Source organism: Sinocyclocheilus anshuiensis, unplaced genomic scaffold (genome assembly GCF_001515605.1).
Source record: "Sinocyclocheilus anshuiensis isolate Anshui unplaced genomic scaffold, SAMN03320099.WGS_v1.1 scaffold2274, whole genome shotgun sequence".
Taxonomy (NCBI): Eukaryota; Metazoa; Chordata; class Actinopteri; order Cypriniformes; family Cyprinidae; genus Sinocyclocheilus; species Sinocyclocheilus anshuiensis.
This window is the reverse complement of record NW_015558681.1, coordinates 95,217-113,172: the sequence shown is the minus strand read 5'-3', so window position 1 is coordinate 113,172 and position 17,956 is coordinate 95,217. Positions and strand designations below refer to the sequence as shown.

The window sequence follows — 17,956 nt, the reverse complement described above, 5'->3', positions numbered from 1 at the left end:
TTTATAAAGAATATCTCTTTGGATTTGAGACTTTAGTCTTTGCAACTTTACAGATCTTCTTTATGCACCAAGAGCTTGTAACACTTCAAAGAGAAAGGAAAAATTTAAATTGCATCATATGACCCCTTTAACAACCAATATTTTATGATTATTTAAAGTGTCAAAGAGCCTATATGCTGATTTTACAGATTTTAAGTTGTTTTAACTATTTTTATTTGCCGAATAATTAGAATAATAAAAATAATGTTTAAAGTGTTTATAAGTAAAGTATTATTATTTTCTTTATTTTAAGCTATATCTGCTAATATGACACAGTATTTACTAAATAATAATAATGTAATTATTATTATTACTATTTTATGCCATCATATTGCTACAAAGTTTGAAATTACTATTATTATTATTATTTATGCAATCTTATTGCTACAAAGTTTAACATGGTAATTCTATAAATTAATATTCTAATTTAATCTTTCCAAGGAGGCAAGGGAGGCAGTGTCTCCTCTCCTCAAAAGTGGATGAGAAAATAATCGATATTACAAAAATAAAACAACGCAAATATGACTAAATATGACATTAATAGTCTAAAAGTCACTCGGTTTTATAAAGTAACGCTGTCCAACAGCGACACCCGCAGGTAAAGTTACATGGCCGTGGGAACTAGGGGTGCTGAGGGTGCTGCAGCACCCCCCGCCGCAGGGCCGTGTCTGAGATTTTCCTTGTGCCCCTCGATCATCCCCAAGATACTTAATTTTTGTGATAGTTTTGTGATTAATTATTTGATAAACTGACCAGAAATATAGCCTAGTGCGGTTGTATTTTACTTGCGTGCCTTGTGGCGTGCGTCCCTACTTCTCCCCCTCACACTCGCAGAATTTCATGTGAAATGTTCACGCGATATTACCGTAATTTTACATTCCGACTTGTAAAAACCATTCACGTCGTTGTCCTTTTTATGAGCCATTTTCCGAAGCTTTCTCGCTTCTCAAGACAGCGCCCCGTCCATCACATAAGCACAGCTCTTTAATTGCGCTCTAGTCTCTGGTCAAAGTGCTCAAACCACTGTAGCCTAATGTAATCTATTAACTATGCACATCATAACGTTTTAGGCAAGTAGGCTACCATATTATGACATAAAATATTTTAATAAGACTGAATTTATATTTAACCTGACCACATTTAATAAAAAGACATTTTAAGTTTAATTATAACACCGCATGTCCACGATTATTCAAACAACGAACAAATTATACAGCCAGCAAAGAACATTTACATTATCAAAGAATATCACTGAATTCAGTCTAGCCTGAGTGTAAGCACTCTAAAAAAGCTATGTTATAATCAGTGATGTTGTCTGCAGTGTATGATGAATTAATCTCTTATTTACATCGTATGTACATCGGCACTTTGTTGTTTCTGATGAGAGAATTCGCCAAAGTGCACTTACCAAAAATTTTGTGTATCAGCGATGTTAATATTGAGTAAAATCCCCTTAAATAATAGAAATATTAAAGAAAAAATGATTGAACTAAAATCCCAAATATATATTGGTTCGCATATAACTCTTCATGTGTATGTTAATCTATAAGAGTTTGGGCTGTTTAATATTAGGATTTTGTCAAAAATCCCCCACCATGGCCCCGCCCTGCAACATCAAGCCCCACCCCCCAGATAAATTTATTTATGGTTCTTTTTCATAAATACGGTTTACAAAAGGTCACGAGGGAGCAATCTGTTTCCCATCTACTGTAAAGTTTTCGCTGCGTTCACCCCTCATCACACCACAGCTGTTTCCTCCAGCGGAAATCTAGCCCTTAACACATATGAACGCATACTTTATAAAACAATCATGTTGATATTTTCATTTGAAAATTTAAATATTTAATATAAAACACATTACAGTGCATGTGGCATACCATACAGTAATTCACAGAACTGATTGTGACAGACAGATTGACAGAGATACAGTAGAAACATTATGTGTGGTTTTGTATTAAATATTGTTTTGTATTAAATAATGACCCAGATCATGAAATAGATTTATTAGCCTTGGAGTAAGGGAAGCACAACTCGGGAAATGAGAGCATCCGAGGAGCATGTTAATGCTATGTATATTTATTTTAAATATTTTTAATGTTCTTTAATGTTATCCATCTTTTTTTTTTCTGTGGCTCTTTTTTTTTTCTTTAAAGTATCGGTTCAGGCACCGGTACCGTTTTAAAAGTATCGATTTGGCACCGGTATCGTAAAAATCCCAATCGATACCCAACCCTACTGGTTTTTCACATTGGAGAAAAAAATCTGCCTTAAAACTTGAAAGAAATAAAAATTTGACATTTATCGTGATAATTATCGATATCGACTGATATGAAGTCGATCACCCAGCCCTACAAGTAACAGTCGCATTTAACTGTTAAAATAAAATAATAATAATCCACATTGGTGAAGTCACGCAGATAAATAATGGCTGGTCTATGAGGCAGTACATCAGGCAGGACATCCAAACGCTCGCCTATCATTCATCAACCTCAAATATGACTTATCATCTGAAATAAATAATGACAGAAAGTTAATTTTGGCCTGAACTAACCCTTTAATTTTAATCAGGGATACTGATATTTTGTTTTTCATCTCCAAACATACGTGATTGGATTTCTGACAAGTCTAAGTCCTTTTATGATGTTAATGTAAAGTGTTAATCATTTAAAGCAGATGCCCGTAAGAGATTTTAGGCAGTCCATCTCTGAGCGCTGAAGCGTCTGTGCTTTACTCTCCTCAGATACGAGTTTGAAAGACGGGCTCTTTCACGAGTTTAAGAAGTACGGTAAAGTGACGTCGGTGCAGATCCACGGCGCGTCGGAGGAGCGCTACGGCCTGGTGTTCTTCAGACAGCAGGAGGACCAGGAGAAGGCCCTCGGCGTGTCCAAGGGGAAGCTCTTCTTCGGGATGCTGATCGAGGTCACGGTCTGGAACGGCCCCGGTGGGTGTCTGCCGAAGATCAGTGCGTCACACTCTAGCGCTCGCTGTGCTTCGATGCTAAATCCTGACCTGTTTGCCTCCAACAGAGACGGAGAGCGAGAACGAGTTTCGTCCCCTGGACGGACGCATCGATGAGTTTCACCCGAAGGCCACTCGTACACTGTTCATCGGAAACCTGGAGAAGACCACCAACTATCAGCAGCTACTCGACGTCTTCCAGCGCTTCGGGGAGATAGTGGTAAGCTAGCGTGTTTGTTGTAATCTGTACTAGTGGTTATGAGCTGAAATTAAGTCTTGGAGAAGACATTTCTGGACTGAAAATCTGAGTTTTAACCTTCGTAATGCATTTGGGTCCATTTACACCCAGAAGACATAATTTAACATTTCTAAAAATGCATAGCTTTTAGTACTTTAGTAAAGATTTTTTACTTTTTGTTTTTTAAAGAGAGAGAAATAATTTAAAAAAAGTGACGTTTTGTGTTCAGGTCATTTTAACCAGGTATCAAATTTTTTTTTTTCGTAAGATTATTCTATGAAGTTATATTAGTCTAAAACAATTTTTGTAAAATATTTAGTCTTTTCCCCGCATCTCTCACACTTATGGGACTAAATTCTGTGCATCTATTGATGAACCAATTATTATTTTTTTTCATCTGAAAGTTAGTTTATGCAAGTAAAAAAAAAAAAGTAATATTTGTTATCTTGATGTTGTTTTGTTAGAGATGACTATGTAGGTTTTATAAATTTGGGAGGTTTATGAGCAATCTTGAATTGTAAAGTCAAAGGAATTTAAAGGGGTCATATGATGCGATTTCTAGTTGTCCTTTATCTTTGGAGTGTTACAAGATGTTTGTGCATAGATAAGATCTGTAGTTGCAAAGACTAAAGTCTCAAACCAAAGAGATATTCTTTATAAAAGTTCGTCCACTCTTTCCTAAAACGGCTCGTTCTAACATGCCCCACATGTCTACTTCAGGATGTGGGAAGATTTGCATAATGCCACCCAAATGTTCACGCAAAGAAAGAAGGCATAACTTTGATTCAACTTTTGTTGTCGTGGAGACGCTGTGTGTTTCCAAATATGGTAAGTGGCGTAACATTTCCGTCACATGCTTGAGGTATTCGGCCAATCACAACGCACTGGATAGCTGGCCAATCACAGCACACCTCGCTTTTCAGACGATGAGCTTTGTAAAAATCAACGCGTTTCAGAAAGGCGGGACATAGAGGAGCAACAATAATGTACAGTATGTGGAAAATAATGTTTTTTTTTTTTTACCTTAAACCGCATAAACATTTCATTACACCAAATACACCAAATAATGTTATTTTAAGCATCGTCATATGACCCCTTTAATTAAATTTATTAATTCCAATAGAGTTAATATCGGTAGTTTTCAGATTATATTTTCTTATAAATTAAAATAATGTATTCAAATCAAACTTCTCATCAATAATAATAATAAAAAAAGTAATAACGTGGTAACATTCAAAACGCAGAATTTCTTTCACACAAGTTACCGATGAGATACAATATGGTATTAATTTAAAAATTCATAATGATTCGGGTGTGAAAATAATGTAGATTTTGAATGCATTATGAGGGTTCAATTAGTCTTTGTTGGTAATAATTAGTATTTTAAGTTGCTGTTCTAATGCAAATCTCCAGCTAATGTTTAATAATTTAAAAACACGTTGACGCTAGTTCTGCCTGTGTCAGTGTGGATCAGTGTGATACTGATGGCCTCAGATTATACAGAAAGTGAGACACCATCTCATGTCACATTAATCACATTAATCGCGATTAGCATTCTGCAGTCTGTGGCTTAATGATTGATTCGTTGTTGCAGCCCTAATTTTACCATTTTTTTTCCTCAATGCCGAAGTTTCTCTTAGGCTGTCCGATCTGTCGTCTGTTGTGGTTTCTGTAACATTTTAACTCCAAAAACCAAAAATGCTTTAAAACCGGCCAAACAATTCTGTGCACAAGGGAATTCTAATTTTCCATCACTTACCGTGCTTTGAGTGGAAATGTATTGGTTTCTGTATCTTCTAAAGCATGTGTTTGTCGCCGTTGATTTCAGGATATTGATATCAAGAGGGTGAACGGTGTCCCTCAGTACGCATTTGTTCAGTACTCTGATATCGCCAGTGTCTGTAAAGCCATTAAGAAAATGGACGGAGAGTATCTCGGCGCCAACAGACTGAAGGTACTTATTACTCGCGTGTTCTTGCCAATGTGACTCTCATCAAACATGTTTATATTGTGTGTACATGAATATGTTCGAGTGAAATCAGACTGGATGGTTTCTGATGTGTATTTCTGGCTGTTACAGCTTGGCTTTGGGAAGAGTATGCCAACAGCGTGTGTGTGGTTAGACGGCCTGACCTCGAACATCACGGAACAGTACCTCACACGACACTTCTGTCGATACGGGCCGGTGGTCAAGGTAGACTTCTAGGATCTCTAGTCTGTGGAAATGTTTGACGTGCACTATATAGATTTTACTGGTGTTGCTTAGAGCTATACTAACTACTGGCCTCTTTTACAGGTTGTGTTTGATAGGTTAAAAGGAATGGCTCTTATTCTGTACAACAACACAGATTTCGCCCAAGCAGCTGTTAGAGAAACCAAAGGATGGAAGATAGGCGGGAACAAAATTAAGGTATGTTAGGGTTAGTTTTTGTCTCGTATTTACATCATATAGTTAAGCAATATCACATTAGTGCAAATGTGATACTGATTTTATATAACAGTTAAGTAAGTAAGAAGTCAATATTGTGTTATTTTAGACACAATGTTGTCTGTTTTGCTCAATTATGCCAACGAAAATATAAAGACAAAGCAGAACTGTTCGTCTCCGAGAAACACAGCTGCATTTCATTTCTTAATGCACGTTTTGAACGAATTGGGTGAATCATTAGGATCGGTCTGATGGTGATGGTCCGCTTCAAGTCGAACAAGCCTAATGATTCAATGAACCATTTATAAAGAACCATTTACTTCACTCCTGAATGAATCAGCCATTTGAACGAATCAAATGAATGAATAAATGACTCGATGACTTAATCATTAAGACATTTACCACCACCTACTGGCAGTTTTAGTTTATTATTTGGAGTATCATTTCATCAAAGAAATAATTTCATATTTCCATAGTAGTAATAATAAAAACTATTAAAGGTATAGTTCACCCACCCAAAAATTCAAATTTTGTCATCATTAACTCATGGTCCAAAAGAGTATATGTAATAAATTTTATGTTGAATCAAAATATTTCTTGCTGAAGCTACTTTTTGTAATGTCTGTTTGATGCTTTACACAACAATGACTTTAAATGATCTTTTGGAAGTAATTTCTCAGCCAAATTTGATGTGTGATTAATTTGCGATTAATTCGATTAATTAATCGCCACATCATGTCATTAATTAGATTTAAAAATTGTAATCGCTTCCCAGCCCTGATGTGTGTATATATAGCTATTTGTGTGTTGATTCAGTTATATAATGTGTTTGTTTCCTCTGTCCAGGTTGATTTTGCCAGTCAGGAGAGTCAAATGGCTTTCTATCGATCTATGCAGGCATCAGGGCAGGACATCCGTGATTTTTATGATATTCCTTCAGATCGGAGGTGAGCACTGCTTTAGTGGGGAAAAAAACATAGAAATTTACATAATTTTTTGCTTATGGTTTGCTTATCTTTAAGCAGTTGGTTATATTGTATGTTAAATACTGACCAAATCTTGTTTCATTTTGTCAGGGACGAACGGAGAACTCCTTATGACTTTTCCACGGAGCGAGCGTATTACGAGAACGTAAGGACTCCTGCCATTTACTCCGAAGACCCCCGTCGAGAGTACCCCGGTCGCAGTCGTGAGCGCTATGCAGAGTTAGATTATCAAGGAGAGCACTACGATCCCCGCTATCATGAGGACCCACGGGAATACAGAGACTATCGAGACCCTTTTGAGGACATCAGGAAGTACAGCTATATCCAGCGGGAACGTGAACGGGAGCGCGAGCGCTTTGAGGCGGAGCGAGGCCGATGGAGCCCGTCTCATCAGCGGCGTCCCCTGACTCCCTCTGCTTCGCCCTCACCATCGGACCGTGTGTCACGAGACGCCGAACGGCGCGTGTTCAGGCACTCCTCTGAAAGATCGGGAAGCTGCAGCTCGCTGTCTCCACCCCCGGGCAAGCCTCCGCAGGACGTTACTGATAATTCACCTCCAAGTAAGATCAAGAAACAAGAGTCCTTCGAGATGGATATGAATGCTAAGAGAGAAAGGATTTACCGAACGGTCCGGCAAAAGAGTGAAGACCTTGAGTGGAATAACACAAACTCTCCAAGGTTTCAGCATGCCCCCCAACAAAGAGAGGAAGAGTATGCAGACCCTCATGCTCAAATGACTGTGAGAGAAGTTAAAGAAGCATTGAAACCTGAGGATAATGCTCCGTCAGATCAGGAGCTTGGGGGTAAACGGATGCACGCCTCGCAGATGTCAAAGACGAGTACGTCTCTACAAGATGAGCAGCAAAGACGCTGGGAGAGTCGACTAAAGCAAGACTTGTTGCCAGACTTTACAAGGAGCGTTGAGAAAAGACGGCTCAATCAGAAGTACATGGATTATGGGCTTTGGCCTGATTTGGAACCTGGTGAAGTGCGTTCTGACTCTGAAGAAGATCGTGAAAATAAGCCCAACTCTCCTGCTCCATCAACGTCAGTATCCTTCTCTGAAAGACATCGTCCAGACAGATTATCAGAGTCCAAGCTGACGCCCTCTCTAGAGAGAAACAAATTCTGTTCTTTTGCAGATGATCAGACAATCACACCTGATACTAAAGCTTTGTTAGAGCGTGCAAAGTCTTTGTCCTCAACAAGGGAAGACAACTGGTCTTTCCTCGATTATGATTCGCACTTCCCCAGTTTCAGAAGTAGAAAGGACACAGAGAAGGTGGAGTCTGCACCACGACCAACTCCCTCATGGTACATGAAGAAGAAGAAAATTCGAAGCGAGTCTGATGACAAAATTCATGACAGGAAAGAAGATCCAAAGCCAGAAGAACAGGAGAGGCGAGAGTTGTTTGCATCACGTTTTTTGCACAGTTCTATTTTTGAGCAGGATTCAAGGCGTCTTCAGCATCTGGAACGAAAGCATGAGGACCCTGAGCATGGTGTTGGATGTCTGAACTCTCAGCAAGGCCCAGCAGAAGGGCAGCCTGACCCAGAACCAGTTGTGCTTTTCCATAGCCGCTTTTTAGAACTAACAAGGTTGCAGCAACAGAAGAATAAAGAACAAAGCCATCAAGATTCCAAGCAAGATGAAAGCATAGATGCAACCAGAGTAGACAAAACACCGGAGGAAGAACAAGTACCACAGCAGCAAAATGCTTCTGAACCTAGTATCCAACAAGCTGAGATCAAATCAGTTAGTCCTGTTCAGGTCCCTCAGACTAGTCCTGTTCAAGCTCCTCAAATATCACCCCCTGTTTTAGCATCCGAAGAATCCTTGCCAACAGTGGAAGCAGAAAGTGTTGATACTCCAACCTGTAATTTGCTCGATTCTGCTATGAAGGAGGAAGATAAAGAGCCTGAGCAGCCCACAGCTCAGCCATTGCAGCCTTTGCTTGAGCAACCCTCAGAACCCAATTCTTCAGAATGCCAGGAGTTGAAGATCACAGCGGAGGAGATGGCATTGAAGGCTGATGACTCTGAAAGTGCTCAAGACACCAATACAGTAGTTGCAGAACAGCTCCCAAGCAACGAAACACCAACCAATAATGCACAGCCAGAGGCTGAGCCTCCAGTGAAGTTTCCTGAATCACCAAGTCCCCTCTCGCATATCCCTGCTGAGCAACATGAAAAAGAACCTGAGCCACCTGTGGCACCTGAGGCTGAATCTAACAATGCAGATGATCAGAAATGTGCTGATAATTATCCAGTTGAAGAAGCTGTGTCACCCCCTCCAAAGTCAAGAAATAAAAGGGCTAAAACCTCGCCTACCACACCAGTAACTACAACTCTGCCTGCTACCCCAGACAAACAAAGCACCCGCAAAAGTGAGCGCATTGACAAAGAAAAGCTCAAACGTTCATCTTCTCCAAGAGGAGAAGCATTCAAGACAACACCTGATTCAAAGTCATTAAGTAAGTCACCTGTGCACAGCATAGAAATGGAACAAGGTACAGATCAAAATCCACACTCGGGTAGGGCAAGACGTAGAAATGTGCGTTCTATCTATGCTACACCAATTGAAGATGAAACTGCTCTGCAACCCGGAAAAGACGCCGAATTGCCTCGAGGTGCACGGAAGCGTGGTGTAGACAGAGATGTAGGTTCTGATGTAGAGGCTGTTGCTGCACCATCAACCTCGAAACGGGGACGCCCCCCTAAGAATCGACGCCAAGCAGAGGATGTACCAGCGGGCAAAGTCGAACAGTCAAAATCAACCGAGTCTAAGGAGTTGGATGGCAGTGAGACGAGCAGTGAGGGGGTTCCCAAAGTGGGTAAAGGCAAATTTTCACCCCCCACACAAAAAGGAGTCAGTTCAGGAAATGCATCAGCATCTGGAATCGGAAAGAAAGGAGACCAAATTGAGAAAATATCGGAAAGTCCCAAACTCATTACTGAAGAAAACCCTCCCATTCTTAAAAACCTTAGAATCCGTCTTGATGTGACCGAAGTAAAGGCAATGCTTCAGACTAGTGAAGAAGAACCTGGAACTGATGAGTCTCCCAAAAATAGCTCACCTGGTGTGTCCTCAAAGGATGAGGTACTAGAAGCTCAATTTGAAAATGATGCCATGGATGATGCAAATAGTGAAAACGAGACTTTGCCTGCTGCAGCAAAAGCCATTGAACCACATGTAGCTTCGCTGGCACGAGAGTTGGAGCTTGAGCAAGCTGTTGAGAATATTGCCAAGCTCACAGAAGATGCTACTTCCCTTCCATTTAAAAGTAACCTGACAAAAGCACAACGTTTGGCAGCTGAAGTACCAGAGCGCGAGTCAGAAGAAGAAAAGCCTGCAAATCCGTCTAGTGAAACCGAGCTTGCTGCTGCTATAGATTCCATCACATCAGAGAACACGGAACAAATCACAAACTCTGCTGTACAAACCGATCCTGATGTGCAGACTCTTAGACCCTGTTCAAAAGTATCTGAAACCTGTGTTAGCACAGCAGTCGTTCAGGAGGAGACCGTAACCACTCCTAGAAAAGGGTGTAAAGGCAGAGCAAAAACTTCAAAGAAGGGTAAAGGCCAAAAGGGTGCTGGAAGCAAAAAGGAACCCATCAAAGATGTAGTTTTGGAGGCTGAAAATATCCCTATGATGTCACCGGAGTCAGTACCTGCAGAACTTCCAGCAGCCACGGAAAGATCACCAGCAAGTACAGCTGTTGTCATTACTTCCTCTTCCAAGCAGGGTGTAAGTTTACCAGCTCCTAATGCAGACATTCCAAACGAACCCGAGTCGCCTCTTAAAACTGAGATGGATATCCCAAAATCCTCTCCAGCGATTAGCAGAAGCCCAACGTCATCCAAATACCAGCCTTATTCATACAAGAACACTTCTCCTTCACTATCTCCAACGAGAACTTGTCTCAAGAATGTGTCCTCATACCCAAGCAGGCTTTCTGTTTCCCCAACGGAGCGTTGCAATCAGCCGAAAGAAGCTGGGGTCCTCTCTCCTCCGCTGACCTCTGTAGCCCCGATGGAGAGCCCTACATTACCCTCAGACACCCCTGCTCATGACGCCAACTCAGGTGATTTGCGCAAAATCCTCACAAAGCCTAGAACTGTTCCAGTGTTGGAAATCTCTGCTACATCCGGGAATATGCACGCTCCTCCTTTAAAGGAAAGTGGCGCTACACCAGATGTGGTAACCAGCAAGAGTGCTCCTCAAGATAAGAGGCAACCCCCTGTTTCAGCCCAACCTGTAGTTCGACAGCCTGCTTCTATACCGTCCCCAGAAACTAAACATATCTTCAGTGAGAAGTCAGTGATTTCAGTTATTGCTTCCACTCCTACCTCCGTCATCAGTCGCGTTTGCAATCCCCCCGACTCCGAGGAGAAGCCAAAAGCTCAGATTGGAAATCCTTTTCTTGACAAACAACCTCCAAAACAGATTTACCAGCCAAGCTTGGAGGAAAGCAGTACGTACCATGGTCCAGCAGTTGGTGAGGAAGGTGGAAATGCCGGTCGCTATATTGTGGAGAGTACTTCTTTGAGTACAGGTTCCAGCACAGGACTAAGAGTTCAGACGTCAGAAGGTGTGGTGGTGCTGAGTCATTCTGGCCAGAAAATGGAGGGGCCACTGCGCATAAGTGCCAAAATCAGCCAGATCCCACCTGCCAGTGCTGTGGACATAGAGTCACAGCAGCTGGTGTCAATGCCCCAGATCAAGCAGGAACTTTACAGTGCCTCCCATCCGCCATCTTCAAAATGCCCACTTCCTTCAGATCACGGACATTCAATAAAACCCCAACCAAATGTCACCACGATTAAGCAAGAATCTGCACTGGACAAATTAGAATCTGCTTACGCTTCGGTTCAAAGTGGAGTTGTTAAGATACTGCAGCAAACGCCTGGCCCATCACAGGTCATGAGTTACCATCCTACAGAATACCCAATGGTGATGAAGCACCCTAAGAAGGGTGATGGGCCAGAGTCTCTCAACGTGGAGAAACCTGCTTGGGTCCCAACTATTAGTACTGCTTTAAGTCCACATCTTCCCTCGGCAGCAGGCAATCATGTTGGCACAGCAGCTGGTGTCAATGCCCCAGATCAAGCAGGAACTTTACAGTGCCTCCCATCCGCCATCTTCAAAATGCCCACTTCCTTCAGATCACGGACATTCAATAAAACCCCAACCAAATGTCACCACGATTAAGCAAGAATCTGCACTGGACAAATTAGAATCTGCTTACGCTTCGGTTCAAAGTGGAGTTGTTAAGATACTGCAGCAAACGCCTGGCCCATCACAGGTCATGAGTTACCATCCTACAGAATACCCAATGGTGATGAAGCACCCTAAGAAGGGTGATGGGCCAGAGTCTCTCAACGTGGAGAAACCTGCTTGGGTCCCAACTATTAGTACTGCTTTAAGTCCACATCTTCCCTCGGCAGCAGGCAATCATGTTGGCTTCATAACTGGCACAGCGACAGAACGAACACCGTCACTCATTCAACCCAAGCAGGAGCCGCGCTCTCCACGGAAATCCGGACATCCTCATTCTCCTTTTGCCAAAGTGTCATCTCCTATTGGCTCTTCATCTCCGAAAGGTGTGTCTATGGTCCTTCCCCCTGGATTGACCCCTCTGTCCCAGTTTGTTTCCACGGTCCACCACTCGGAGCAGTCTGTGATCATGCCTCCACACAACACTCACGGTAGCATTGGAAGGATGTCGCCACACCGCGTCGGCGCATTAGGACACCTCACCCAGGGTGAGGTACGAGTGAACACTCCTCCCCTCTCCATGATGAACTATGGGATTCACTCTGAGAGCCTCGCCTCCTCTTGGGCTCCTGGCCAGCAGCGACCCACATCTCCTCAGACCGTGGGAAACAGGGAGATGGTCCTCAAGGTGAACCCAGCCAATGCAAGACCGCCGGCTGCTCAACTCAAACCAGACTCCATACCAGCAGAATATCGTGGAGCTCTCCACAGCGGTTTACCTCTCGATCGATTCAACAGAGACATGCGAGTGCTCATGCACCACCAGCAGAGCGATCGCCCCGCTGCGGAGTTACACCAGGGGCACGTCACTGAGAACATACCGCGCTCCTCGACTCCTACCAGCATGGCGGCGTCTCTTTCTCCTCGGCCACACTTGTTAGCAAAGGGAGTATCTGAGAAGGACTCCTCAAAATCATCAGAACTAAAGAGGGCGCAGTCACCTTCCAGTAAGGAGGGAATGATGGCGATCCGTAGTGCAATGCCTCCCATGGCTTCTCCTCAAAGAGTTCAGCTGATTCCAGCAGGATCTGGGGCTTCCTTCACTGAATATTCAACCATGTATACAAACCTCCGGCCTGCCCACGCTCAGTTTGCTGAGAATTCCCCAATGGGGATTAACCAGTCCACACATAGCATCCCACCGTCGCAGGTAAGTTTGCGTATGCATCGTTTTAAAATATTTATTAACTTTTAGAGCTATGCTAATAAAGCTTGTGCCTTCCGTTTTCAACCAAGGGTGTTCAAGAGCCGGAGTCCAGTCAGGCACAAGCCGAGTCTAAGGTGGAGCTGGTTGGACACCAGCCTGTGAACATGGTGCAGCTTCTGACGGTGAGTCTCTGTCATCAACAACACACAGAAGAGATTTATTCTGTTGACCCAGTACTTCTGGTTTTTACTTGTCCTGCCAGTATTTTCACTGGCCCTACAACCCATTTAATCCCACCGGTCACAATAGTGACCGTAAAAAAAGTTTTAATTTATAAATCTCTAAAAACCTTACTGACTGGTGTTTTAGTGCACTTCCTGCAAATATGGAAAAAATAAAGGGTCTCAATTAATTATGTGCAGTTTCACATGATTAGTGCAGATTGTCACATGACCAGATCAGTTTACTTCCTGTTTGCACCTTGAGAAGATGATGACTGCATCAAAGCTTGCACCTTGAGAAGATGATAACTGCATCAAAGCTCCAAAACAAAAGGCTAGTAAAGTATGTCAACATAAAGATATGACAAAGATTTTTGGTACACATTATCTTTAAGGTGTGTAGTATTGATATATGAATTCACATATATTCAGTTTAGTTGAGTGTGGTCACAGAATGAGTAAACATGTTGTGACCGGTGGGATAACAGTGAATTTATCTATACAATATAAATCTAATTGCAGTTGTTAGTGAAAAATGCATTTAAATGTTGCAATCACAAAATATTGCATTAAATTAAAAGTCAAAATGCTACAAATAAGTTACAATATTGATGTTGTAATACTGGTAGCACTAATATAACAATTTGATGATACGTTACAAAAAAGTAACAATTTTGAAATGCGTTGATGGTTGTTTTTTTTGTCTTATCTCGGTATTCCAGCATATTCGTATAGTTTGTATTTGTATAGAGCTTCTTGCAATGCACATTTTCAAAGCAGCTTTGCAGGAAGATCTATTGAAACTCACTGGCTTTATTGTTGAACCCTGCACAGTGACCATGTGAAATATTAAGACACTTTATATCTGGAAGTTGTAGTAACACAACATTAACGCATGAACGTGTTCCACTAATCACAAACAGACATGTAGCCACACAACACTTAATTTCCAACCGTCTGTGTGCATTGGGAATGTAGAAGTAGACCGGAACCTGAAGACTTTGTGTTTGATAAACTCGTTCATACAGAAATACCCTATTGTGTGGCAAGGCCTGCTGGCGCTGAAGAACGACACGGCAGCGGTTCAGCTGCACTTCTTATGTGGAAACAAGGCTCTGGGCCTGCGCTCTTTACCTCTGCCGGAGAGTGGAGGGATTCTGCGCATCGTTCAGAGGATGAGGCTGGAGGCCCAGCAGCTGGAGGGAGTCGCTCGCAGAATGACGGTACGTGATATTGGAGCATTCGCTTTTCCGCCAAGAGTTTACATTCTGGTGCACTGTCCAAGAGGGCTGCCAATTCTATAAAACTTGTAAATGGGTTTAAAGGGATAGCGCATCCAAAAAAATAATAAAAAATATTGCTACAGTGTATTCACCCTTAGGCCATCCCAGATCAGGATGAGTTTTTCTTCGTCAGATTTGGAGAAATGTAGCATTGCATCAGTGTCTCAGCAATGGATGCTCTGCAGTGAATGGGTGCCGTCAGAATGAGAGTCCAAACAGCTGATAAAAACATCACAATAATCCACAAGTAATCCACAGCACTCCAGTCCATCAGTTAACATCTGGAGAAGACAAAAGCTGAAACTAATCCAGCATTAAGACGCTTTTAACTCCAATACATTGAGTCCATAATCCATAATAACGCTTCCTCCAGTGAAAAAGTGTTCTGGTCTGAATCAGGAGAGAAATCTGCACAGATCAAGCACCGTTTAAACGGCTCTAAACAAATATGTGGCTGGATTTTGATATGATTTGTTTCAGCTTTTGTCTTCTCCAGATGTTAACTGATGGACTGCAGTGCTGTGGATTACTTGTGGATTATTGTGATGTTTTTATCAGCTGTTTGGACTCTCATTCTGACGGCACCCATTCACTGCAGAGCATCCATTGCTGAGACACTGATGCAATGCTACATTTCTACAAATCTGACGAAGAAACAAACTCGGCTACATCTTAGTTGGCTTGAGAGTGAGCACATTTTCATTCCTTTAAAAATACTGCATTAAATGTGTTATACCTTTTGATGTAAACTGGTTTTGAGTATTGTAAACAATTTTTCACGACCATCTCCTTTTTTGCCATGAAGCTGTGTTCACCCTGTTGGGCTGAAAATGCTGTGTTTTCAGGGGGAAAGTGATTTCTGCCTGCTGCTGGCCATGCCGTGCGGTCTGGACCAGGAGGACGTGTTAAACCAGACGCAGGCGCTCAAATCTGCCTTCATCAATTACCTGCAGGCTAAACTAGCGGCCGGCATCATCAACGTCCCCAACCCCGGCTCCAACCAGGTGAGCGCTCGTCACGCAACGCGCGCTCGCTCTCACAGGCTTCGCACAAGCGTGAAGTACTTGAATTTGACTTTCTGAAATATAAGCACTGGAAAACAGACATGTTTAGGAAAAGGTACTTGAAAAGTACTTGAAAGGCAGTATATATAAAAGTAGTGTTAATTATTGTTTTCAACAAAAACAATCTTTTCTCGCAAAAGTAACAATGCAGCACGTCTGATATCTCGCGATATTACTCCTTGAGCTGAAAAGCGGTCTCGCGATATCAGTATAAAGTTGATTTTGTGGTAAAAACTTTGATAGTGCTTGCATTATATTGTTCGGTCTTTTATTGCATGTGCTGTTTGTCTGGGTTTCATTTGGGAACACGTATAAAGTCTGAGGCGCTTTGTGTTGCGCTGTTATCATTTACAAGCGTGCAGCTCAGTCCACAAACTCTTCCTCTGCATGTGCTGTGAGTTTGGGTTGCTTAACGTTCATCTGGGAAAACAGTGCGCGTTATCTCACTAGATTTATAACGTAAATCGTTTAGAAACCCATGCCAACACAGGAGAATATTTCTATATGCGATTTGTTGTACATCACGATTTCAAAGTAAAAGCTCAAACTCTCGCTCTGAGTTTGCACGTGACCAAATATTAAAATTAAATGGATTTAAACATCGTTGAATCACGCTGTGAAGTGAAAAGCCGCCAGGCTGTTAGCGCCCTCTGCAGGTATCTGTTATAATACTTAAGTGGGTTATGTTCATATTATGTATATGCACATTACTTCAAGTATTTTAACAGTGTTGTTCAACAAAAGCTTTTGATACTTTATTCGAACCAATTATTATAACTGTCTCATCGTTAGTTTAATATATATATATATATATATATATATATATATATATATAAATGTAGTCGTACTAAAGCCTGTTTTTCATTTAGGTCTATTTTTATTACTAAAAAATATCCGATTACTCGCTTGTCAAAATAATCAGTACTTGATTACCAGAATAATTGTTAGTTACGGCTCTACATTAGTTAAGATATTTCAAAATACAACTGTGTTGTTTTGATTTGTGATTAAAAGACAAATATTTTGTCATTGAAAATTTCTTAAAAATAGTATTCAAATATCGTCTCGTTCTAGTGAACCAAGTATATCTGTATTTGGTCTCATCTTGTGAGCTAAGTGTATGAACGTGATATAGCTCATAATTTTCCAAAAGCTTTTACTCTTCAGGTTATTCATGAAAAAAATCACTTTGAATAAGGAAAGCGATAGCTTTGTCATAGTATTCTTTCAAATGTTGAAGTTGCCACGTGCCGTATTTGTACCATTTTGTTTTGTGCTTAAAGTCCTTTGAATGTCATGTAGCAGTTCCTGTATGAACCCTGTTCTGGGCTCTTTTCCCTCCACACAGCCTGCGTACGTGCTGCAGATCTTCCCTCCGTGCGAGTTCTCCGAGAGCCACCTGTCGCGCCTGGCTCCGGACCTCCTCAGCCAGATCTCCAGCATCTCTCCGCACCTCATGATCGTCATCACCTCCGTCTGATCCTGTGTCTGCGGTGTTTGTATTTATTCATCCGTTTCATTCTTCTTCATGGAAACGCAAACAACATGTCTGGAGGGGTAGGCGACGTTCTCTCCTCGTTTGCTGATCTTGAGTCTATTTTTTGATGAGCGAATCATAGAAGTTATTGTAAGAGGAATGTGTGTTTTTAGCGAGTGGCGTGGATCGATTGGACGCCGGAGATCGCTCCCATCGACCGGCAGCAGGCAAACAGGATCATGGAGCTTCTGCTCTGCCGGACTGTAAATATTTTAAATATTTAAACCGTAGGCCAGATGACCCAAACCCGCCTTCCGCTGCGGACCCAACTCAAATCAGTAGAGATCCAGCTGTGTTTGTGATGTAAATACTCCGGAGACACTTCGCTGGGTTTGATGTGGCCACTTCAAATTTTCTTACTCAAATAATAAAAAAAAAAAGTCCATATAACTTTGTCACTCTCTTTCATTTAAGCCTTTATTCAGGAGAAGTTACAAACAAGTGGATTACACTGAAAAAAAAAGATTTTCTTAGTGTTTTTGTTTTGTTTTCTAGTCAAGTAATTGCTGCTTAATTCCAGAATTAGTAGATATTTATACAAGTAAAGTGACTCGAGATTAGTGCTGTCAAACGATTAATCGCATCCAAAATAAAAGTTTTTGTTTACATAATATATAACCCTTGAGCACAAAACCAGTCATAAGGGTCAGTTTTGTGAAATTGAGATTTGTGCATCATCTGAAAGCTGAATACATAATCTTTCCATTGATGTATGGTTTGTTAGGATAGAACAATATTTGGCTGAGATGCAACTATTTGAAAATCTGGAATCTG

The 17,956-nt window shown here is 41.6% G+C and overlaps 1 protein-coding gene across 1 annotated transcript in view; it reads left to right on the top strand.

Moving 5' to 3' along the window:
- The window catches only part of LOC107681326 (msx2-interacting protein-like), a 40,124-nt gene extending 22,462 nt beyond the window's left edge, over nucleotides 1-17,662 (top strand). Inside the window, 12 exon segments of the mRNA XM_016477607.1 lie at nucleotides 2,780-2,980; nucleotides 3,066-3,217; nucleotides 5,064-5,189; nucleotides 5,316-5,429; nucleotides 5,532-5,645; nucleotides 6,510-6,610; nucleotides 6,740-11,729; nucleotides 11,731-13,080; nucleotides 13,167-13,259; nucleotides 14,327-14,521; nucleotides 15,427-15,585; nucleotides 16,994-17,662. Of these exon segments, the coding sequence (XP_016333093.1) occupies nucleotides 2,780-2,980; nucleotides 3,066-3,217; nucleotides 5,064-5,189; nucleotides 5,316-5,429; nucleotides 5,532-5,645; nucleotides 6,510-6,610; nucleotides 6,740-11,729; nucleotides 11,731-13,080; nucleotides 13,167-13,259; nucleotides 14,327-14,521; nucleotides 15,427-15,585; nucleotides 16,994-17,125 (7,727 nt within the window). The 3' untranslated portion in view covers nucleotides 17,126-17,662.
- The last annotated feature ends 294 nt before the right edge of the window (nucleotides 17,663-17,956 follow it).